This window comes from Plectrocnemia conspersa, unplaced genomic scaffold (assembly GCF_051122295.1).
Source record: "Plectrocnemia conspersa isolate PC_06_02 unplaced genomic scaffold, ASM5112229v1 ptg000014l, whole genome shotgun sequence".
NCBI lineage: Eukaryota > Metazoa > Arthropoda > Insecta > Trichoptera > Polycentropodidae > Plectrocnemia > Plectrocnemia conspersa.
In genome coordinates, this window is record NW_028277178.1 from 27902497 (window position 1) to 27928881 (window position 26385).

The 26385-nt window shown below is 31.6% G+C and overlaps 2 protein-coding genes across 7 annotated transcripts; both read left to right on the forward strand.

The window, feature by feature from the left end:
* The first annotated feature begins 3063 nt into the window (after positions 1–3063).
* Edc3 (Enhancer of mRNA-decapping protein 3) lies at positions 3064–6240 on the forward strand. Of its 3 annotated transcripts, none has more exons than XM_088203643.1 (6): positions 3064–3261; positions 3349–3537; positions 3609–4128; positions 4203–4344; positions 5414–5618; positions 5687–6240. In XM_088203643.1, the coding sequence occupies exons 2-6, from the start codon at positions 3383–3385 to the stop codon at positions 6159–6161; spliced, it is 1497 nt and encodes a 498-aa protein (XP_088059769.1). In that variant the 5' UTR covers positions 3064–3261; positions 3349–3382; the 3' UTR covers positions 6162–6240. The 3 variants fall into 3 exon arrangements, with proteins under 3 accessions (XP_088059769.1, XP_088059768.1, XP_088059767.1); XM_088203642.1 differs by having other exon boundaries at positions 3064–3178; XM_088203641.1 differs by having other exon boundaries at positions 3064–3107.
* Positions 6241–9507: 3267 nt separating this feature from the next.
* On the forward strand, positions 9508–25859 carry Nedd4 (E3 ubiquitin-protein ligase Nedd4). Of its 4 annotated transcripts, none has more exons than XM_088203251.1 (20): positions 9508–9638; positions 14549–14628; positions 14703–14784; positions 15596–15634; positions 15708–15877; positions 16446–16599; positions 16660–16781; positions 17938–18055; positions 18819–19184; positions 22103–22202; positions 22412–22510; positions 22579–22776; positions 22846–22970; positions 23048–23189; positions 23257–23466; positions 23528–23634; positions 23698–23831; positions 23893–24121; positions 24193–24362; positions 24922–25859. In XM_088203251.1, the coding sequence occupies exons 1-20, from the start codon at positions 9579–9581 to the stop codon at positions 25022–25024; spliced, it is 2808 nt and encodes a 935-aa protein (XP_088059377.1). In that variant the 5' UTR covers positions 9508–9578; the 3' UTR covers positions 25025–25859. The 4 variants fall into 4 exon arrangements, with proteins under 4 accessions (XP_088059377.1, XP_088059378.1, XP_088059380.1 ...); XM_088203252.1 differs by having other exon boundaries at positions 15708–15871; XM_088203254.1 differs by lacking the exon at positions 18819–19184.
* Positions 25860–26385: the final 526 nt, after the last annotated feature.

Below are 26385 nucleotides of genomic sequence, written 5' to 3' on the forward strand. Positions count from 1 at the left end.
ACTGAATTTCTACTGCATATAATGAAAAAAAAAACTGTTCACATTATTAATTAGTACAGTGTATTCTATAATAATATTGTATTCTATAAATAAATATTTATTTAAAATAAAATTTATATGAAGGTCAGGTTTAAGTTTTCGTTGCCCAAACTATAATATTTCTTCTTCATATTATTATTTTATTAAAAAATATTTAAAAATTAAACTTATTGACTTAGATTTTTAGTCATGATACCGTTTCCTAACCCCTAAATAGCCAGTGGTACCTCCACATTGATGGTTGGTGCCCTAAGAGCAGCGCAGTATTTTTACCCCCCACCATAATCAGAAAAAATACAAAAAACTTTTTTCTATACTGATTGAACATTTTTTTAGTATCAGTACAAATTGGAGCTACAATTACGCTATTCATCTAGATATTATGTTTTGGTACTATGTATTGCATCAAAACATTGCTACCAAATGTAATGAAAGTAGTAATTGTCTCTGCGCCAATATAAGTACAGAGGTTTTCATTTCTCACATTTAGGATAGTTTTCATATTTTCAAAACATAGTGTAACATCCAAGTGCATGAAAGTTCTAAAACTATAATTAGTTATAAAACTTTCATTAGGCTAGGTTTGGGTTTGAACTGCAAATGGACGTTTCGCAACTGTTAAATTGAGTTTCATAGGCATTTTAGAGCAGCATATAATTTCAATAATCATAATCAGTTAAATTATATTTTCGCTAGTCGAAATATATATCTACTGTGAAAATGTATTTGGACTTCACTAGTGAAAATATAACTTCACTGAAAAATTCACTATAACATTTATACGTAACGTGTAAATAAATAATAATACGTATGTATATATTATAAGTTGAAATCATATAATTTTATTAGCACCTGCCAGATAAATTATATTTTCACTGGTAAAAATATATATCTACAGTTGTAAATGTATTTCGATATGATTTCACTGAAATTACATATTATAAAAATATTTTTGGTATAGATTTGCGAATGTTTTCATTAGATATTCTTTGCTGGATAACCCAAGAATTTCTCATTTCTGTTTTTTCCATATCAAAAGTTGGCCAGTCAGTGGTCGTTTTTTTATAATTTCGATTTTATTAGGATTCATAGTTCATTAAATAATATGCAATTTTTGGTAAAATTCAAGGGGGGGGGGGGCAAATATCCCCATTTGCCCCTCCCTCAAATGACGTCCCTGCATTTCGATAATATCGCCCAACGTGCCTTTTAATTTTAAAATATTGTAATATTTGGTAAGATAAGGTAAGATAAAATAAAATAAGGGTTCTCTTTCGAAAACCCTGTCTTCCGAATCCATCCGAACAAAAATGTCTGAAATGACCTTTTTTAGTGTCTTCCTTTGATATTTTCAAAATCTGCTCACTTTAGGTAAGCTTTATTAATTTTATTCCAGACAACAAAACATAAATATACTGTTTAAGTTAAAACAATTCAACAATATTTGATAGAGTGTATTGACAAACAAAATTTGTATTAGGTAATTAAAATCATTGCAGTATCCTTACATCCTAGTTTCATATTACAAATAGTCCAAGCAACGCTGAATATTTTCGTTAGTTATAAAACAAATTTTATTCTACCGCACAGCAAAAACCTTAGCTTATTTTGTCACTATCTGGTAATTGCTTGCAAAGATTTACTATATTTTTTAGTTATTTTCTTGTTACCAAGGGTCAAATTTTTTTTTTATGTATCTTACGTATATTCGTCGCAGAGAGTTATTTATGGGGTGTTAACTGTTCTAATTGACGCTCACTCGCTGCCACTCGTTCGCACCTAACCTGTACAAATTTTAAAACGTATTTATGTAGCTAAATGTTGTTTTGCTAAATAAATATTGAGCGTTTGTCAGAACAGTGTAGTACAGGGCCGGCCCCGAAGAAAGCGCCAACTATTTTCGTTAAAAACATATAATTGTATTAATGAGCTATCGCAATGCAGATAAATTACTTTGCATTACCGGCCCCACTACATCATTGTTAATTAGCCCATAGGTCAAAGCATTTCACAGACCGACTCGTTACGCAGTGACAGTATCAATTCGCTGTTTCGATAGCAACGTCAGCGATATTTGTATCCACTTGTTCATTTACTTCAAAGCGTTACGTTATTCGTGACCATGACAACATTCCCTTTAAAAATAAAATAATTATAATTGCTAGCTATAGCAGAAAATGAGGGTTTTTATAAGCAAACAAGTGATTATTATAGTCATCGATATTCACAAAACATACAGTATTGCTAAATTTCTTCGTTAACTGTGCAAGCGGGGTAGCAAAATGGTACGTTATCCGTTCGTAGTATAATACCGCGTTGTGAATAGTTATATTAACCGCAATAAGTATCGTATAATATTATTGCTATCGCTACCGCGTCCCTTCGCATATAACGAGAATTAGTAGCCAACAAATGAAAAATAGTAAAAAATATAAAATATCCACAACAAATACATTTACGCGATCCACTGGTTCGAAACTCATGTTCTAAGATACAATAAAATATTTATAAATACAAATATTTAATCAGATATAAAAAAATGCAATCTGGTTTTATCTTATTTCATAAAACAATACTGTTATTAAATTTGACAGAAAATTTTATTTATTTTAGTCTGCCTTTCGTTCGATTATAGTGTACAATGATGCGTATATATTAACGACGTAACAAACCATTAGTAATCATTTTAATATTGAAGTGGGTAGCATTTTTTTTATGAAAAATATAACGTTTTCAAGAATATAAAAATAATTAAATAAATCTTGCAATAAGGTAAGTAATTTGAGAAAGAAATCGTTGAAAAAAAATGCAATTTTTGTATTTTTTTATATGAATTGCGATATTTTTATAATTTATTTATTATTAAATATTTTTACAATGTTTCTGCTGTATGGTTTAATTATTTATATAAGTATACTCATTTTTATTATTATAAAGTAAGAGATATTTTTTTAAATTATAACATATCAATCGTTAATGGCCAGTACGTTGGGACCAAAACTGACGAAAACCGCTTTCGTTTTCGTTCTATTTGTGACGTTTCGTCCTGTCCGTGAATGCATATTTGGGTTAGTTGTTTACAGTTTTTATCGGTTTTTATCACTCAAAATTGCTATTGTTTACGCATCGTTACGCAAAAGTGAGCTATATTGTTTATTTTATGAACGCCGGAAACTACGTCTTCCGCGTAATCCGGCGTCGTATTATACTACCTTACAAAAAGTAGAAAACAAGTTACTTTACTTTTAAGTACGACGCTGTTCACTTTAAAAACTCAAATAAACATGGCTTTCTATTTGTATATTCCAGTTAAAATAAATTTATTTTGATTAATTTGTTCAAAATGACGACATGGATCGGTTGTGGAGTTTCAATTGACTGCGGCGAGTCTTTGGGCTCTTACCAAGGTACCATCGTCGAAGCTGACGAAGCGTGTATAACGCTGAACAAAGCGTTTTGTAACGGGTTGCCTTGCCAAAAATCACGAATCACAATAAAGTGAGTATAAGTTATAAAGCGTTCGAATTACTATGTTCATTTATTTTTAATCTATCGTTTCATTTTCACAGAGCTAAAGATATAAAAAACATTGAAATAATTCAGGATAATCCTGAATCTAGTTCGGAAAAACCTCACAGCACAGTCGAGGTGGTGAAGTCGGCGAAAAAATCACACAAGTTCCCAATGATGGACTCGATTAACTCGCACGAATCGAAGAGTATTACGACGCAGCCGTCGTCCTCCAATAAGATTCCAAATGCGACTCATATTAACGGCCAGTTCAGTCAGAAGAGCCCCGGATTCAGTTATGCAAATTCGTATCCCAACTCCGCTCCTAATCTGAACAACTCTAAAAGTAAACCCATCGATATAGTCGGCCGTCAAACTAAACCTAATGGAGGTATGCCTACGTTAATTGGGAGTACACCCAATAAGAGAGACAAAGAGAGACGGCGCAACGAACAATGTTTCGGTACTCCCTCCGATGATCCTGTTTTAACGGAGGAATTCGATTTTGAAAAAAATTTAGCACTTTTTGACAAACAAGCTTTATGGGAACAGCTCAATCAGTCGCATAAACCAGATGTTGTACGTTACTTTTGCATTACATCTATTATATATAATTTTGATTTAAGTACTAAATATCTTAATTTCACTTCAAGGTACGGCAAACAGATAAAGCCCCACGAAAGAATTCTCAAACGAAATATCGGCACGATGAAAACATTCTTGAAACGCGTCCAGTTACTCATAGGGCTATTATTGTTCCCAATGAAGGAAAAGGACCAGTAGAATATGTTACTGGTATGTTTAAAAATATATAAAATATGGTGATCACATTTTTGCAGACACTTATTATTTCAAACATAAAATATTCTAGACTAAAACTATTTTTAAAATTAAATAAAAAAAATTACATGAACATTTAGATTGTTCAACTTCCGAGTTCAATGTGCAATTATAATATAATAAAATTTCAATTTTCAGTTAACATATTTCATTTCTTGGTTTGTCATTTTATTCGTCAAATACATACGAAATTTATCTTTTTAATATTTCCTTAACTATTGATCCAATTTCAACGAAATTTGAAGTAAAGCGATAAAATAAGGGTCTAGGCTAGGGCGTTTCATCGCCACTGAGAGGTTGATTAATCCAAATGTTAACGTGATCTTTTTTGTTTAATTTTGAAAATAATTTTTGCTTGGAATATTTAATATCTGGAATAATCAGTGTCCGTAAAAATCTTGTCCGGAATATCCCCTGTCAAGAAATTTTCTGTCTGGAATGATCACCGAACCATAAAATATATACATAACTTGGTCATTTTGTGATACTTGATTCATTGATAACTTTCTGCACTTTGACTTGATTAGATATTTTAGTTTTTATCTTATTTGTATTTATTTTGGCCAATTGAATTGTTCTGTTGAATGGCTTTTATACTCAAAAAGTCACAAATTAGTTAAAATTGCTTTTAGATATAATTGTCTTATCATAATAAATTATAAAAATTGATAAATCTGTAAAAAAATCTAATTTACATATCTAGAAAACAATAATACATCCTAAATCAGCATATATGTAAATGTAAATTTTTTTGAAAGTTCTTGGAAAACCGTTATGTTCCATTGTATAATTTACCATAATTTAAAAAAATTAAGATTCAATTCCTTGAAGTTTATAGAACTGTATTTAGGGAGAAAAGACATTGTTATTTATTTTATTGTTTAAATTTCTTGGTACATAAAAATATAATGTTATATAAACATCATTAAATATTGTGTCTAGATAACGTTTTGATAATCATAATATTTTTTTTATAGATTAGAAGCATAATATACAGTATAATATATTCATTTATTTTATCTAGATGATGGATTAGTCATTCCAACGTTGACTAACGAATTTAGGATGAAACTGCTCACTGCATGTGGTCAAGCAGGACTCGAAGGTGCCGAATTATTTGCTAGAGCCGGCACTGAAGTTGCATTGCAACTGCTAGGTGGCACCCGCCGCCTTCACCCATGTAATTTGCATCAAATGCCGACCGTCGTATTCTTCATAGGTCCGCACAGGTAATATTAGTAACTGTTTCTTTAAATATATGATTACGATCTGTTTCTAATTTCTTAATTATGTACAGACAAGGAGTTGTGGGGCTGACGTGCGCTCGCCAACTCGCCTCTCACGGTGTCACGACAATAGTGGTCATCCCGACCCCTGACATATATCACACAGCGTTAAAATCGCATCTCAGCATGTATCAATTGACAGGGAACAAAGTGATATCGAATCCGTACGACTTACCTACGGCCGATCTTATAATAATGGCTTTGTGTGAAAACTCAAATGATCTTTACAAATACATCGCCATAACAGAGTGGATCGAACAGAGTAGAGCGCCCGTTTTGGCGTTAGATCCGCCCCCGCAGGGCACTCCGAAAATTATTGCCAGATACTCACTTCTCCCCATTTTGCCGCTTGCGCATTCACCAAGAAACGGAAAGCTGTATCTTTGCAATCTGGCGATACCTAAACAGGTTTTTAGCGAACTAGGAATCGAATATAGTTCGCCATTCGGAGCAAAGTTTGTCATAGCTCTTCATTCCAACGCGTAATAAATAATTTTCGAACAAATTGTTTTATTATTTCTAAAAAAATTAATAAAGAAATTCTTATGACTGGTATAGCGCTTTATTCTGCTTGTTTTATTTTATATTTTTGCATTTATTATTTTCAGAAAAATACTGAGAGAAAATAAGTTTATTATTAAGGATTTACGGTAGTTTTTTTATAAGCAATGCAATTTATTTATAATATATATATATATATATATTAAAAGTATATCACAGTCAAAAAGAGTGACTATATTTTCTTTATTGCTTGTTATTCCACGAGTATTCCATGGATATATGCATATTTATATGCATTATATTATAGTGGAATCTGTATTGTATGGCCTGAGATTTATGGCGAAATTTAGAGATTGAAGTGTGTGTACTTTGACGTCGCCTGTTTATTTTGATAGAATATAATATTATTGATATGAACTTTTATTATTTTCAGTTTTGAAGTTAGGTGAGATTTTTACAATACTCCTCGTAGCCGCCTCTGTGTCACATTGTATTCAATTACCTTCTTCAAGATTGGGTCTTGTTTTTGGAGTTCATAGTTGGATCAGGAAGTGGGAAGCAGCTGCTTAAGTTTTCTTAATCTCGGTCGATACTCGGCGTAGCTACGCTTGATGCAAGTTTGGCGTTACTTTGGTTTGTTTTAATTTAGAAGTGAAGATTTAAAAAAGCTAAGTTTTGTCTTGTGGAAGTTTCAGATGGAAGTGCACTCTGTAAGGAAATGTTGCGAGTATGCTATGTTTGCGCTTATATACTCTTGCGGTAGGAGAGGTGCTTGACTCTTATCTGCTGTCGACCGTTTAACCAATATGACCATTTGGGTCGGGAACAGATACTATGTTGTCCACTATATTTTATTAAAAGTGCCTTTTGCGTTACAGTCATAATTTAAACAGCTGGAGATTTGGCAATGTTGTCACTGGTAAGGTGACCCGACGTCCTCCTTTTATTCTCCTTAAACAAAAATGTACGAGGAGATCTTTTTTATCTCCCGCAGCATCCCTAAATGAACAAATATTTCCGAGATGGCATTTTTTTTAAATTTAAGTATCTGTTTGTCACATTTTTCTTGTGTTTGTGTGTATACTGACTGTCCTTTGTTTCCTCTAGTTTTTTTATTGGTACCCTACATGTTATGTATAGGGTGAGGTAAAAACACTCTTGTTTAAGTTCATCTGAAAGGTGTATATGCAAGCGGACCTAATTCGTCTAACTATCCTATCGTCACGTGCGTTTGTAACGTCTATTTTTTTGTAATGAATAAACTTGCTTCGCAAGTTGCAAATACTTATAGGTAATTACTTTTGCTACTTGTTAATTATATCGGCACCACGTTCAGAAAACAACGTTTATGAACATTTGTTCCGCTTTTGGCCCTAACATCTGCGAAAGTGACCAGCAACGTTTTGTTACATAATTACGTTTTAAAATTTAAAACTTACTTTAATATCGCCGTGAACGTGGTTATTTCCCAAACATTCGTTAAAAATAGCAATTAACCGTTTTTAGCTCAAAAAATTCTGAAAGAGCTAAAAAAAATCGCCATGGAAATTTTTGTTCAAAAACTATCTTGAAATTTTTGATTGAGGAGGACAAATTCCCGAGAGAGCTAAAAAAGGTTGTCACAGAATTTTTTGTTTAAAATTAATTCATGATTTTGTTTCAGGAAAAAATTGCTACAAACGCTAAAAAAATCTTGGATTTTTTTGAGAAGATATCGAAACATTGTTAAATATAAGCAAATGGTGCCCTCGTTTGAAGTAATTGGCGTCTATTTTGCTGCTAATGCCCCAACCGACTGCCCGTAGAGTTTGCCCCTCGGGTCGAGCCTGGTCAGTGCTACTAGAGTGCCGCCTAGTTTTGACCGTAATTAAATATATAATTAGGCCCCCACAGCTTGACTAAACGTATTCACACACATTGTTAAAAATTCTGTACATGATTTCAACATTGATACTGTAGGGGACCTATTTATTTATGTATTTATTCGGATTTATTATGGCTAAAAATTGGCGGCACCCTGGTAACACTCTTGGCGACTGGCGGTTTCGCACGCCGGTGCGGGCCCCGCGCATCATTCATTATATAAATAATAAATAACATGTAACTTCGAATCATAAATAAAATACTACTGCAGCGGTTCAATCTGTGTCTAATTGCCTCCCGTCCCCTCCCGTCGCCAAAAATTGTTAATTCTTAATTCATACTTTTAGGGTGCATTTGTTTACCAACTTAATTTATGTGATTCAAGATATCGTATCAAATTACGAGAAGCGTGAGAAATAAAAAATCTGAAAGCTAATCAGATAAGATTAAAGTCAGTGGCGTAACTACGATACCTTGGATGCAGGCAATGCACGTGGGCCCTTTGGATTAGGGGGCCCCAAAAGAATCGCCAAATTAATAAGACAAGACAATTTATTTACACAAAACGAAAATTTTAAATACAGTCTTGCATCAAATCTTACATCATACATCTTCTAAATCGCTCGCTGTTTATGTTTTTTTAATTATTATGCATATCCAGAAATTCAAATCGCTTTATGGTCTAGTCGTTTTATGACATTCTGTTTTAAAATAAGTCTAGTGCAAACACATCTTATGACATAGGAGAGGGGGGGGGGGGGAGGAGCTACACATGGAATATTTAAGAAAAATATTATGGTTAAATATTATAAAGTGATTTGCCACCTTAAATTACACTAAATAACCATATTATTGCTACCTTTAGATGCGCAATAATTATTGGAAATATTCTTGATGACTTCTATAGAAGCCATCCGTGGTGAAAGGATTAAACATGAAGCTTTACGTTAGTAAGTATAAAAATTTGGGTCGCGTGCAAGAATTACAAAGCTTCTCCTCCCGCTTTATTATTTTTTGTGAAAAAAATGAAATAATAAAACCTATAAGGTTTTAAATATCATTTTTTCTCGTCTTTAAATTGCAAATTTTGCAATCACGTCTTCTAATGAAAATTTTAGGCTTCTTGATGCGCAATTGCTAACATATCAATTTCATTGAGTTTTGATTGATTGATTGAATTTATTTTATAATCTGAAATTAATTTATATTTGCTAAGAGAGCTTCCATAAATAATGTCACAAGTTTTTGGTGATTTTTTTACCCCCCACCCCTCCATTCTCTCTCAGGACCTATAAAGATTTTTTTCTTGAGGGCTGAAAATATAAAAAAGGTCATAGAAAATAATTAATAATATTTTTAGTAAATAAACAAATATTTAAAAATTAAAATCATATTTTGAAAATGTTTATAGCGTCTGTATATCCCCACCGATTGTGCAAAGTTGACAGTTGGGAGCCCTCGCTCGCTTGTGGTAACACCGAAGCAGGTGACACTGGTGCTTTGGCCCCTCGGCGCGAGCGGCGGGGCGGGGCGGGCGTCATGCCGAGGGATTCGCGCTTCGGCTGCGTGCGGCCGGGTGACTCCGACCTCATGCATGCGGTACTCCATTTCAGGCCCCTTGCGCCTCCGTAGACACTACCGTAGACACCACCACGTACCCACACCTATTTGTCACGTCTCCTCTTCTTCTCTAGTTCGCGCTCCTGTTTCGCTTCACAATATACCACTGATGTGCTGTGCAAACCCGAACGAACCCGAAAATGTATTCCGATTGTGCAATCGCGTCAAAATTGTGTTTGTCGACGCCCTATCGCTTCTTACGCAGCCTCGGGCTGCAGGGCTTTGTGAAAATATTTACAAATTATGTGTTTTGCATCGTTCAATATTCGATTATAAATATAATTTATATTTATTCAATGTAGCCTTGTATTTAAACGTAAATTCCAACTAGGATTCTAGCGATATTACATATTCGAGGTCCGTCCCAAAAGTAAGTGTACTTATTTACATAATTACAACTATCGGTGGATATTTGCGCGTCGCTAGAGGTCACAGTTGCATGTTCGGATTTAATTCGTATCCATTAATCGAGGCAGTGCTGTGCTACCTCTGTTTGTCGTTTGAACGGTCGTGTTTTATATGATATATGTATGGTGGTCGATTTTTTATTGTTTTAAGGTACCTCAGATAGTTATATAGAACTGAACAAAATAATAAATAAAAAACGTATTCTATAAAAAATAATACCAATAAATTAATATAACCAAAAATATTTTATATTAACTTTATAAAAAATATTGAGAGCCTCTGAATTGATATAATATATAAAAAATATTTAAAATTAATTAACGTAATTTAATAATAGTAAAGTATTAAAATAAAATCACTGATCTTTTTCTATAATTTACCATAATTGCAATATAAAATATTAATTAAATTAATAACAATATGTAAATGTTAAGTCAACACAAAGTTTTGAAAGGACCGTATGTTCGTTGATTTCAAGGCTAATTAGGATAGCATATATGGAAGGAAACTATACGAAGCAATAGAAGTGAACTCATTAAACATGTCAAATTAACAATGAAAAATGTGTATCTGTAACTAGGTTTTTGAGTGGAGAATCCTGAGGAAGATTTTTGGACATATGCGTAAGAATGTTACTTGGCGTCGTCGGTATACTATCAACTATATGAATTGTATAACAAGCTTCATGTTATCAAGTATATAAAAATAGACTGACTGTGTCAGCTGGTCGGAGTACAAAAGATCTCCAAAGCGAAGAAACCCCTCATTCGAGCTGTAGAAAATGTCAGGATGATTGCAAAACAGGCGAACTTGGATCAAGTTTTAATAGAAGTGCACATGTGATAAATTTAAGCAAAAAAAATTGCTCAGAAGACATAATTGATTAACTAACAAACATACTTCCAATGCTGCCAGGATCGGTGAAGAAAACCTCATAACCACTGTAACTTCTCACGTACATTAACCACTCGAAAATGATTGTATTCATGTAAGATATTCAGTTGAAGGTTAAAGCTGCAGTGAATCAAAGATGCTAAATCGGGATTTGCTTACATTGCACAAACAGCTACACCAATTGTACAAAATCTCATCTCATTAATTTAGATAAAAAATCAGTACACTTACATTTAAATCGAATAAGCCGTATTCTTGGGTAAGAGTAGCTTGTTAACTTTTTTCCAAACTAGTTTGAACTTTTTTGTGTCTTTTTCTTTTGAAAACCCTGTTATTTTTATTGTTCAATTAGAAGCTTGTGAATCTATTTACAAAATCTTGTTGACAAATCATCAATATTTGCCAATTACGGCCAAAAAGTTTGAAAACCGAAGTTTGATCCTCCTTTAAATTTTTTTTATTGTTAACCCTTTCGCTGCGGCTGATATTTTTGTGCGCCATTTCGATATTTTTTTAATATGTGAGGGACACCTATTCATGCCATATTTTTAAAAATATGGTTCAATAAATTCAAATACTGACAATTTTCTTGACTTTTATAGAAGTCATCCGCGGTGAAAGGTTAACAACATTTTTAGAAATATACAAAAGTCAAAAAGAATATTATTTTGTATATATAAATTTACAAAATTAGATTTAATAAAGTAGTACACGTGTTTTTTAAATGTTCAATAATTATAATTTTTGCAGCAGGAAAAAAGACAAATTATTTAATCATGTTTACAAAAATTTATCAAAATTTATCAAAAATCAGTATTACATTCCTAATGGTTATGTATCTATCGTCCTAGGCGAAGAAAGAACTGAAGCAAGAATGATTTTAGAAGTATGTACCTATAAAAAATTACGTTTTTTGTAACTTAATGAACAAATATTTTTTTTATTAAAAAATAAATTTTAAAAAGAAGACTATTCAATTATGTGTATGATAATCTCGAACGGATTTTAGCACAAATGTTATTCGCGACAGAAAATGATCTTTCTGCAATGGTCGACGTTGGTTTTTATTGTCATTGAGGCTAAGTATAATTTTTACAAATATTTAGTCCTCTTTTTTGTATCTAAAAGTAAAGCATATTTACTTTTAATGTATGTAAACTTATCTTCTGAATTCGGCATGATATTGTCTGGCTATTTTTTATTATTTGATTGAGTTCTGGGTATCATCTTCTATATCATGTAAATCATTTTCAAATGAATGATGTTCTGCAGCCGTACTAGTTTTATCATTTTCTTCATTAAATAATCTTTTTATTAAATCTTTTGCATAAGTGCTTTATTTGAAGGCATAATACCATTTGCGAGGCAGTCTAATAGCTTTACTAATTCTATTTTATTGCGACCATTTATTCAAGTATCTGTTGTCATTAACAACTACTTAAATTACCATTTATTTCACTTAATTTTTGAAACACAAATTTGATTTCTAATTGCGAAGCAATAGGCTTACATTATTCCTACTCAAAACTTTAATTGTTAAGTTAACCACTTCCCAGTCACAGTACTTTTTTAAAAATGACGATGAAAAGCGTCTGGTACAGACTCGCCTTTTCATATGCAGAGATATAAAAATGCAGTCATTATAAAACATTTAAAAATATTCGTACTCATTTAATTTTTAACAAAAAATGGCTATTATAATTTTCTGAGAAATTTCCCGATTTGTGAGATGAGAATTCACAAAGTACAAATTTCTGGCATAACCAGGAAGGGGTTAATATAATTTATTTTTTGTAATCTTTAAGAACTTCAAGAAAGTATATAATTTCTACGAGGTTTTACTTCCAACACTAATTGCAGTTCATTTCCTTGAATATTTTTTATTTTATCTTGTAAAATATTATTTCTTACAGTGAATTTTTTTAAACTTTTTTTAATTTGTGAATTCAAATTTCTCGTTTTCTTTACTTTTGACATTAATACAGAAAGAAAAATCCTCCACAGCAACAATATCATCTTCATTTTCATTATCGCCATCATCGTTTTCTTGATTTTGTATGCTAGAACTAGTTTTTTTGTAAAATACATCGCAAACGGATAGGCGTATAGTGTGATTCAAACACAGGTTAAAAATACGGGAGATATTTCCTAAACTTGATTATCATTGGTTGATGCAATAATATATATTTTTTTAAATTTATATTAAATAAACTTTAATGGTGTTCTACTTTATCAAGTAACTGAGTAGCTGAACATGAGTTAAAAATTCTGATTAAACCAAGATTAATCATTTCATCATCGTTTCTATGTACATTCATATTTAAATATTTTTGCTCATCATTTCTTTTTTGTTTCATAACAATTATAAATTAAATTCATAATGTCCCTTTCACATTTGAGCAACTTTCTCGATTGAAGCTAGGTTGCTCTAATCGACATATTATTAAATGCGGCCATTTCGGAAACAATTTCTTCCAATGATTTTTTACAACAAAATCATCAAAAGTTTTAAATTGTATAGGAGCAGATTTTTCTTCAGATTTGTCTTCCTGAGTTTGTAAAGTTATTCCATGTATAATCATTGATGATGTATATCCATACTTCTCGGTTACTATCGATGAGCATAAATTACATTTACAGCAATTTTCTGAATCTGTGCGTTGCGTGAAATAGTCCTACACTAATTTTAATTTTAATAACAATTTTTACCTAAAATATTAAATATTCACTATTTTTTTATATTTAATTTATTAATTATGAATTTTAACCTTTAGAATACCAGTGCCTCGTTTAAATAGCGCACTTGTAAGGTTAATAATTATGGCTGTGGAATTATTTAAAGTGGACACTTTTCTGCACTAAACTGTTTTTATGTGTAAAAATATCTTTTAAACAAACATTTCATTGTTTACAGAATTTTTGCTAAAATCTGCGAGATTTGCGTGTTTACAAAAAAAGTTGTTTGTACATGAGTTAATTAATAATAAGTTATTACTTACTGCAAAACACATATTTTAAAACTTTCAAACAAACATCTGCAAAACATGTCCACGGGCGACATTCGTATTAGAAAATTATTGTATGAACTACTACTTCTATTTTTAGTAGCATCTTCTGTCAGTATTTATTTATCTGCTTTCCTCTACATTTACTCAATATTATTTTAATCATAATATGTAACGATCTATTCTTACAAATGACTAAATATATTTTCTTGGTAAATAGATAAGAAAAAATATTCATTAACTGTGGCTGCTTAATGCGATTGTTTATCTTATATACAAAAACATGTTTTAAATTGAAAAACCACGATTTGTGATCATTACAAGTTAATTTAGAACAAATTTGTAGTCACATATGTTGTTTGATTAGCATTGTTATTTTATAATTTGATCAAATATTTGCGTTCCTGTTTGTATAATAAAATCGATTCACTTAAAAGGTTATCTCGTGCACAAGGTCAATATTGAGATTCGCACGGAATGTGTTTTCAACACACTTTGTATGAGTCAATTAAAATATCATTTACTGAATTGACTGTATGTACCAAGATCAGTGATTTTAAACAATGTACATTTTGTTTACAGCTCGACGAAGATCATGCTTTGATTCGGTTAAAAGTTGTCGCCGGTCATACGTTGGCTAAGAAGGATATTTTCGGTGCTAGGTATATTATTTTTGTTAAATGTCTCTGGATGTTTTATATTGTTATTAAATTTATAATTTTTGATGAAATTTCAGCGATCCTTACGTTAGAATAGATCTGTATAAAATAAACGGTGATATAATTCAAGATAGCGTTTTTACGAAAACGAAAAAAAAGGTGTGTATTTAATTTTATTTATTAAAATGTCAAATGTAATGTACTCAACTAGACAGCTATTAATAGATTGAAATGTCAAATTGTAATCCAATTATGTGTGATGTTACATGTGTATATTTATGTTTTTCAGGAAGCTACGAATTTTATACATTGTATTAGATAAAATTATAATTAAAACTGAATCTATTTAATATGAATAATAAATATAGAGAATTGTGATAAGTTTTATATTGACAGATTTCACATACATTAATTATCTGAGTAATGCTAACTTATTTGGTTGACATATTTTTGCAGTGTTAACTTTCTAAATATTGATCAAAAACAATATTTGTAGTGATTGTTTAATAAAATAATATTGAACTTCTGTTCACATTGATTATTTTTGACTGAAGGGTAATGGATTTTTTAAAATTAGATCGAAGCAAAAGAAAGTATCCGACTATATTGTTCATGGTATAATTACTGATGTAGTGTATTAGCATTCCATTATAAGTTAATCATTATATGGTAAGATTAACCAAAGTAGGACAATACGTAACATTTTCATTGTGTGTAACTCATAAAATTACGCTAGCCTGTTCTAAGTTTTATAGTTTTTTTTATACTTCATAAAAGGTTTTAAAATCAAAATTGTCAATTGTTCTATGTGTGTTATGCCATTAAATTAACCTTTACAGTTCTTAAAAGAAGTAAAATATATAAGTGATTAAATTTATAGCTGATTAAAAATAAACTTAACATTAAGAATTAAGAACAAGTCATCCTATATATATTATATATATAAATAATGTATCTTTTTTATTTTTAGACATTAAATCCAATATGGAACGAAGAGTTTATATTTCGAGTATGTTTATTTCTCACTATTATTTTTATGTTATTGCTGATTGATTTGGATATTAAAGAATAATATTTTTTAGGTGAATGTTGCCGAGCACAAGATCATTCTACAAGTGTTCGACGAGAATCGACTAACAAGAGACGATTTCCTCGGCATGGTCGAACTGAACTTGAGCAATGCAGCCAACGAGGACGCAGCAAACGAAATTGCACCCGCGATCAAGTATCCACTCCGTCCCCGAAGGTCCGTGTAAGTAGTCCCAGTCGTTTGCATGGCCTTAACATTATTCAACGACGGCTGTGGATTCCATTGTAGAGTATGTCACGTTAGCAGTTTGTTTTGTTTATACATATTACGCTTCACGGTGAATCACCGTAACTTGAGTTCGCATTAAGGTTTGGTTATGTAAACTAAATTTCAGCGGCATGCTTATCTAATCTTATTTAATTATATAGCTTTATTTTTATTCAACAGTAAATCAAAAAGAAAGCAAAAATTAAACTTTCAGCCATATAACAGCATACACAAATTGCTTTTACTTTTTAATTTACTCTAGTATATATGTATGTATTGTAAGGTGAATCATTTCCGAGATCCGCCATGTGGGTTTTAGGGATTCTAAGAGAGACATTGATCCATTTCTTAGGTCAGCGAGTTGCCTTTTAAGTGGCGTCTTATCTAATTAACTCTTATGCGTCTCCTTTTAACCAACTGCATTGTAATTATGGTTTAATGTTTTGAATTATGGATAAAATGAATCATAAAAGTCGGTTGTTATCAACAGATAGTTATAATTATGGTTCATTGTGACTTACAGCGCCAGATCGAAGGTGAGGGGACATTTGGAGATTTATTATGGGCTCTTAGGAAATACGCCGAATAGAGAGATGCCCAACGCTTCGGCTAATCAAACTGAAGATTGGGAGCTCATCGAACCGCCACCAACCAATAGAACCGAGAGTCGTAATTCGGTAATTATTTTAATGCTTTTCAATATTGCGACGTGTATTTTATACATTTGAAATTCGTAGGTCAATCACACAGATTTGTTGACTCCGTTGCCACATGGATGGGAAGAGAGATTGGATGCAAACGGTCGAACTTACTATGTGAATCATCTGGCTAGGAGCACACAATGGGAGCGGCCGACAAAGTACTATAATCTGTCATTTATTATAATTAGAATAATTGCTTAACACTTAATATTATATATTTTTTGGTTCTGTGTGAGTTCAGCAGAATTCCAAGTTGGAAGAAAAGTGTTAATCCTATGGTCAATTCAAGTCTACCAGAATTTTGAAAAGTTTGCTCTGAGCCATTAGCAAAATATAGTTTTTTTATGCTTTTGGTAGACATACTTCTTTTTTCTTCTCTTAGTTTTTTTTAAAGTATAAAAGCAATTTCTTACAAGTTTTATGTCTTAGTGATATGATTCATTGTTACATTAGTTAACAGTGATTTTGACCCATGACATTTTACAATCATATCTTATATAAAATTGCGTACTGAATCCGAAAATGAAGTTAAAAATTATGAAAGTAGAACAGTTTTCTAAATATAGTTTAGGTTCTGTATTTTTCACTCTGAAAAAGTGTTTTTACTTAATTGCAAATATCTCCGATTATAGTTAATCAACTACAAAATATTTTATATCAAATTAAAGGTAATTGAATACAACTTTCCAATCAGATCGTTGGTTTAGGAACAATTTATAAATGGGTGCTATTTAACTGGGAATTATTTTAAGAGAAATGTGTATTTAAATTAATATTTTGTTCCATAGAATGAATTTTTTGTGCATTTATTTAATGTAAATCTCTGTATTTTTTCATCGGAAAAAAATTCGTTGCATCGGGTTATTCATGGGGTGTTCACTGTTCTGGCTATTGCTCATTCACACCTAATCTGTCCAACATTAATGCACAAACAATTCGTTTTATGGAACAAATATTTTGTATATTGCTCATTTTAATTGCCTTTATAATTTGAACTCCCCTATTATATATACATTAAAACTTGAAAAGGGCTTGGAGTGAACACTTTTTCAAAATTAAAAATACAGAAATTTAGCTATATCTCGCAAACTGTTTAATTTTCTTAAATTTTGATTTCATTTTCGGATTCAGCGTGCATTTTCACATAAGAAATGACTGTCGTATGTCATGGGTTAGAAATTTGTTAATAAAAGTTGTTGTTGAACCGGCTGCAAAATAAACATTGAGTGGCCATGATCCAATCGTTATTTTTGTAATAAGCTTTAACAAAATCTTATGTTAAGATTGCATAATTTTTATTATTTCGTTTTGTAGCAACGAAAATGGAGAGGCTGAGAGATTTGAGACGGCTGTCACTGAATTCCAAAGAAGATTTCATATCTCGGATGAAACTAACACACCGAACAACACATCTAGCAATACGAATACTCAGGTAATTCTCGTTTCTCTATTTTTATATAACTAACAATAATGTTATGATTTAGATTTTAATGCTTGTGTTTTTTTTTTACTTCTACTTAAAATAATTCATAGTGCATGTTTATATGTACTCTTTAATAATTTTCATCTTCTACTCTTTTGATTATGAAAATTTCGAGGGCATGTTTTACTGGGTTGTTATTTATGGAATTGTTTTGATGTATAATGCAACTATGGTTGAAATTCATTATCTAATTTTGCAAATAAAAATGTCACCACTCAAATTTGATTATAATACATTTTATAAAAGAGCACTATTTTTTATGGCTTCTGTAACTAATAATTGTTAAATTTGACTTTGCCATACAAAAACCTTGAAAATACCCTTCATGCATAAAGCAAGGCTATAGTAACAGAAATAAGAGATACATTTTCTTAATTTAATAGTCCAACTGAAGGGTTAATACATTTAACAATTAAAAATATTATCTTTAAGTATAATTTACGCGCTTTAAATTTTACTTTGCTTTTCTTAAAATAGTTTTTTTGTAGAACTATGTAACTTATTTTAGACGATTGCATGGCATTAAAAAGTATATTTTTTTCTTTGCATGCTCTCACCGTCGTCCGTTTGCGGGTTTATCTACAAATAATTTTATTAACAACGCACATACATATATACACATTAAATATCATACGTATTAACACGGTTACAACCGAATCGAATATAAAAAAAAAACACGTTGGGGTTACTAAAAAAATGTGAACGCAAACAGGGTGACAATTCAATGGAAACAACTCCAAATCTGTCGCCAATTCACAGTCCAGAGTTGACACACAGATTGACTCGGCTCGCCGAAGAGTTGAACGAAAACGAACAGGAGGATTCAGTATCGACACACTCGAACGTCGAAGAAGCTCCTCCGCCGAGCAACGATGCCGATCAGGTCGATCGTATCGATTCTCCGGAAACGACTCAAAATGAAGTAGACACCTCAGAGGTGGCTTCACCCCCCGATACTCTGACGGGACTGACCATTGACGAGAATCACTTCAATCGTAGTCTCATGGGGTCGCCGATTACTCCGAGGAGGGCGCACGCCTCTTCGTCTCACTCCACGGACGGGTCGTACAACTCGGAGGTAAGACAAATTGGATACGTTTAGGGGTCCACTCTTGTGTATGTTGAACACGCGCTTTGTTCTGACGCCAGCTTTGCAGCACTCTTCATGCGTCACCGATTAACACAAAACACTCAATGTTGTGAACGTCAACGGGGTCTTTTGTTCCGTCTGTATTAAACTCACGTTTCGCTTGCATCTATTTGTATACAATACATTAGCATGGTCGTTTCAATATATTAACAATATATTAGGTGTAGCTAGTTGTTTAGCTCTAAGGTGAGTATTTATTTTTGTGTATTTTGTCTATATTTTTACTACAATATATATAAAAAACAACATTCATTCATTTGTACTTTACACCAGTGATTCCCAACACATACCTTCATGAGTATGGACTTTAGCGTTACATGAAGATACATTTATTGACAGTAAAAAAAAAATTATTTTACTTTGAAAGTGATATATGCATGTAAATCCAAGAAAAATGCATATTTGGTTAATTGTTGTGGGCTATGAACAGATGGTGAGAAGTCAGATTTTTATTCCGGTTTTCGCAGTCAAGCAAGGATAGCTGTCATATTTTTAAAATATAGTGTAATGTAACTATGGATCAATATGCGAGATGTGATGAATACTTTTTCCGCTTACTTTCCATTGTTGGCTTAGTTTGTATTTTGGACTGAATAAAAGTTCTAAAACTATGATTAATTTCAGAATTTTCGTTAGATTAGGTTTGGGTTTAAACAGCAAATGAATGTTTCTCAACGGTCAAATTGAGTTTCATAAACATTTTAGATCAGCATATAATTTCACTAGCGCTTATTAGTTAAATTATGTTTTCGCTAGTAGAAGTATATATTTACTGGTGAAAAAATATAACTTTACTGAAAAAACATTTCTACATGTCATGTAAATAAATAATGATAAGTATGTAAATGTGTATATTACTATATATGGAAAAGTTGAAATTATATAATTTTACTTACACCTGCCAGATAAATTATATTTTTACTTATAAAAATATATATCTACCGGTGAAAATGTATTCCGAAATAATTTCACTCAAATGACATATTTTAAAAAATATTTTCGGTATCGATTCGAGACTTTTTTTAAATTTTCTTTGAGGGATAATCTGAGAATTTCTGGTTTAGAATCAGGGGTGTCATTTCAGCTTTTTTTAGGGAAGGGGGGGGGGGGGTCAAAATTTGGTTAATATCGGTTTTTAATATTTCCATTTCATCAAGATTCATAGTATTTCATTAAATGACATGCATTTGTCTGCCCCCCCCCTGCCACTGCCACCAATATGATTTTTTTACGACAGTAGTTGTCAATCGTTGGTTTATCAGATTCATATTTATCAGTTATTAGACGGAAGGCGTCCTTTGATTGCGTTGCCAATATTCTATTGCTGCTCTGCCTCAGTGTTGCCAGCGAAGCTCCATGTATGCAAACCGTATCAGCTTAACATACATATACTGCATACAGTAATTCTCCAAACTTATATCACACTTGCTTCCACAGTTGGTTACTTAATGAGATGGAAAAGTTTGTACAAATATATTTTAAAGTGACTTAAATGGTATTTGATAAACAACAATTTTAGGCTAATTAATATTCATAAAGCAATTAATAATACAATAGTTTTAGCTTAATGACGATTATTTTAAGTAATATAGCAGTGATGTTTGACAGGATAAAGATTTATTTGTAACCGGTTATCGTCTTATTAACTTTTGCTTAACAATTGCTACTCAATTTAATTCGAATTGCTCAGCTTCAATCAATTCATTTTCTACAGTGTTTTGTTTATGAATCTCCATAATCTCGTCTAGCGTGAACTTTGGTTATGGTAGTTCAATAGCTTTATAAGAATGGAGTTTTTTTCTATATGCCGTTCATAGTTATTTCACAAAGTTCAGCCCACATCTCTCCTATGATATTCACTGCATTTAGAAGGTTCATCTTTCCAGAAATATTTTTCAGTCATCTCGATGTATTTCATAGCAGCATTCAAACGGGCAAAGGATCATCTTGAATGTTTTATTCACCCCCCCCCTTCTTTCGGTTGATTGAACTCGTGTTAGAGGCAAAAACACTACTTCAAATCTAGGATCAAAGTTCACCAAAAAAGCTTAGAGCATTGTCAAGAATAAAAATCACTTTGAAGTGATGTAAGTCACAAGACGGCGCCTTTTTATAATTTAAATAAATTGGTTACCAATGGTTATGTAAGTTTAAAAAAGTTGGGAACCACTGCTTTACATCTGCTGATATATTTTCTAATTGCGATCATCTTATGTTTTAAGGCTATTGAAGCATGCTAGGGATTACATAAATATTTATTGAAGTGTTTCTGAGTATTAGATCTTAGATGTAATTAGGATTAAAAAATAATATTAACAACTACACTGTACATGTTTTTTGCTACACAGATAAAAATCTGATAATTTAAACGTCATTCAGTGATGTTTTGTCACAATTTCAGGATTATTGATTGCTTTGAAAAGTGGTGTAGTTGATATTAATTTATTTTAACTGACAATAGTTCTACTTCCTCATATATAATATTATGTTTTAAGAGAAAACTAATTTTATTTATAATGTCACAATGCAATTGGCCGGGTATGTATTATTTTATTCATTTAATTATTCAAACAAATCGATGAGTAAAAAAGGTTAATAAAAATGAATTTATTTTCTTTGTAAATAATAGCAATTTAAGCATGCGTTTGTGAAATATCACTAAAATTATTAATCAAACATTTTCAAAATTTTGTGGATTTTCATTTTGGCTATCATATAGGCATACTTAAAATTGTGCATGTAATGCAGTCATCACCAAATCCCCAAACTCCGCTAGGCCTATCTTGAAATCAGCAGTTATATCGTTGTTATGCGATTGTTGAATCATCAATGTTTTTTATTTTCAGAACGACGACGTCGATTCTAGTCATTCCACGTATGCCTCGGATAGTACCAGAGAAAGCTCTAGCACTGTAGGATCCACCAACAATCCAGAGATAGAATTAGGTATTTTTCTAATTTTATATGTATAAATAAATCGTGATCCGTTAGTGAATTATAAATTTATTAATGGTTTTAAATTGAACTAAATCGATTTACTTATCTTTTTTGTTCATAGATATCTACATATATGTAAGAATAATAAAAATGACATTATTTTTATAAAATGATTTGTTTTAAGTTTAATTATGTATTATTAATAAATGATATTTTAGATCTACCAGCTGGATGGAGCGCCCAAGTCGCGCCGAACGGAAGAGTGTTCTTCATAGATCACATTGAAAGAGCCACCACTTGGGTTGACCCTAGAACTGGTTAGGATATATTAGGTTTGATGTATTATTGTAGATTTTTTTTTAAATTTATATTTAATGTTGTATAGGACGAGCCTCTCCAATGCCAGCAGGCTTAGGTCTAAATAGCAATGATAACGATTCTTCAGGAGTGTCTTCTCGCGGAGGCGGGAGTGTGAGACGGAGTTCTGCAATTAGCGGTGCGTCCGAAGACGAGCTCGGTCCGCTTCCTGAAGGTTGGGAAGAACGGCTGCACACCGATGGAAGAATATTCTTCATTGATCATAGTCAGTTAAAAATATATGCATAAAAATTAATCACTCGAAGATGAGTATTTATTTGATTTAAATTTATAGATACAAGAACAACGCAATGGGAAGATCCGAGGCTATCTAATCCTCAAATAGCCGGTCCAGCTGTTCCTTATTCTAGGGATTACAAGAGGAAGTATGAATACCTTAAGAGCCAGCTAAGAAAGCCGGTATGATATGATTTAAAATTAATATATATATATATATACGTTTTAGTTTGTGTTTAAAGCTTGTTTTATTTTTATAGAGTGGCGTTCCTAACAAGTTTGAAATCAAAGTTCGCAGAGAATCGATATTAGAAGATTCATATAGAATCATCAGTTCTGTTGGACGTTTAGATTTGCTAAAGACAAAGTTATGGGTGGAGTTTGCATCGGAAGTTGGATTAGGTAGTTATATTTTGCATTTCTATAATTGCATTGTTTTATAAGTTGATTAAAAAATTTATTGTTTTAGATTACGGCGGCTTGGCTAGAGAATGGTTCTTCTTGTTGTCTAAAGAGATGTTCAATCCATATTACGGTCTATTTGAATATTCGGCTATGGATAACTATACTTTACAAATAAATCCGGCGAGCGGTGTGTGTAACGAGGAGCACTTGAATTATTTCAAATTTATCGGAAGAGTGGCTGGGATGGCGATCTATCATGGAAAATTATTAGACGGTGATTATTAATTGATAATTATATTCAGAAGTAGATTTTATGCATAATATTTTTATTTTAGCATTCTTCATTAGACCGTTTTATAAAATGATGTTGGGTAAAACAATCGATCTCAAAGACATGGAAGCCGTAGATTGGGAATATTTTAATTCTCTAGTGTGGATAAAGGTTAGTTGAGCGGTTATTAATAGACGTTTGACGATTGACTTGATTGTATATTTTTAATTAAAGGAAAACGATCCTTCTGAGTTGGATGTAACGTTTTGCGTGGACGAAGATCAATTCGGAAAGACGAACCAGAGAGAGCTTAAACCGAACGGTTCCAACATAGCTGTTGATAATTCTAACAAAGACGAGTATATTAGGTGAGTTGCGTAGATAATTTCAGAGTATTTATATTTTCTAATGTAAATTTTAAATATTTAGGTTAGTGATTCAGTGGCGATTTGTTAACCGAGTGCAGGAGCAAATGTCCGCTTTCTTAGAAGGACTCGGAGGACTCGTACCGTTGCCGTTATTGAAGATATTTGATGAACACGAGTTGGAGTTGCTCATGTGTGGAATTCAGAACATTGACGTGCGCGATTGGAAAGCTAATACATTATATAAGGGCGAATATCATGCCAATCATATTGTTATTCAATGGTTTTGGAGAGTCAGTATATTATTAATGATATTATGTTAAATTATATTCAATGGTTTAAGATAATATTTTTTTGTGATTAGGTGGTCTTGTCTTTTTCTAATGAGATGCGATCGCGACTTCTTCAGTTTGTGACCGGCACGTCACGCGTTCCTATGAATGGTTTTAAAGAGCTGTACGGGTCGAACGGACCGCAGTTATTCACAGTTGAAAAGTGGGGAACGCACGATAATTATCCAAGGGCGCATACATGGTAAGTTGTTTTGTCTTATTTTTTTCTGTGAATCTGTTTTTTCCCTTTAGCAGGTATACATATTTCTTCTTCTAAGGTACTACGGTCATTTTTCCCTCTACAACCGGCACCGATCTTTCGGTGCCCTTTGCCAGGTCTCAGATTGTTTTTTATTTTTATCCAGTAATACCGAGTACTTGATCATAATTTTTCTTGCATACTTTCAATGTCTGGTTGGTCAAAAACTTTTCTAGAGGATTTTTCACCTATCAATAAAATTTGCATGAAGCGTTTTAATACTATATTTATTATTCAATGGAACATTGTGTAGCAAATTATTATTTCCAACTGAGATATAGATATTATTATTTGTAGCAAATTAGCACAAACTATTTTTAATATCAATTAAATAAATTATTATTAGCAAAGTATTATTATTATTCTAAAATTATTTGTAGCACAAAAGATATAGATTTTATTATTTGTAGCAAATTTTTAATTCTAAATTTAATTTTGCAGGACTTACAGTTCAATGTAAATTGTCACGAATATGTAACCTAAACCAACCATGTATTTTCAGTTTTAACCGTTTGGATTTGCCGCCGTATGATAACTACCAGCAGCTGCGCGACAAGCTGGTGAAAGCCATCGAAGGATCACAAGGGTTCGCCGGTGTCGACTGAAGGTGGTTCAATCTATTTTGAACGTGTACATAGTATACTTAATATTGTTAGATATGTTTTCAAATTGATGCATGCGATCTAGCTTTGCTAGATTGTGTATTCCAATCGGATCGAATCACATACACACGCTAAACCAATAAAAACCGTTCCATTTTGCATCGCCTAGTTGAACCTTTCTTTAAATTAATATAAAATTTCAAGATTCTGTCTAGATTGGCTGTGATTTAAAATCTCCAACGATCGATCTACAATTTATTTTGTTAAGTCAGAGACAATCAAATGCTTAAAATCAATCTCTCAGATTAGGTTTAGTCAGATTTAATAAAAAATACATGGTAAAATATCTGTTTAAACGTCATCTGCTATGGGATTGAATTAAAATATTTGATTTGTCTGGTGTTATGAATATTTTTAACCAATTTTACACGGTGACAAAAATGTTGGGAATGACTGATGATTTTTTATACACTCGCACAGCTTCACTGTTTTGGTTGACAAAAATATTTTTGTATATAATATTTGATGATTTTACTCAACGCATGTATACGTTTAGTTTATAAAGCTTCAGTTTATGATTTTATTCATCAGTGTATATTAAAGTATACGTAATTATATATCTAATCTAATACTGGTTAATAAATTTACGCATATAAGAACTGTAAAATAAGTTGTATTCGCAATCATTAAGTCCCCTAACATTTTATTTTTGCTCTTTTAATTATTTTTTAGGTATATAATGTATAATATTGAAAATTGTTGAATCGTATACATATTGTTGATCACAATGAAGTGTATTTTCTTAATTTTATAAATATAATCCTATATAAAATATAAATTGCAGTACTTATTTTTATAGAAAAAACATTATTGTTATTTCTTGCAATCAATCATTACCTTTTTAAGAAAACACAATTTTGATATCTAATGTTAAATTCAGTAGATTTTGGAATGATCATACAAATGCCGTCCTCTTTGATTGCATCTTCTAAATTTCAAACACAATATATGTATTATAAAGTTTTTTGCTTAAAAATGCAACGCTTATTCGTTTCTAAAATTGTCCAGCGTACCTGTCATTTTATATAAATATATATATATATTTATCATTTTCATTATGTCTATAAATTGTGATAAACTTATGTACGTTTGAATGAAATTCTTATCTAAAAATATTTTTTATATGTATAAATAAATTATTATCTCGATCCGACAACGTTTTCGTTAGTATTAAATACTTTGAGCAATATTTGTATTCATAAAAATTTTGAAAATCACTGTACAGTATTTTTAATACAAATATTTTAAGTATGGTACTTCAAATTACAAAGTGCCTATGCTGGACATAAATTAAATTTATTTTG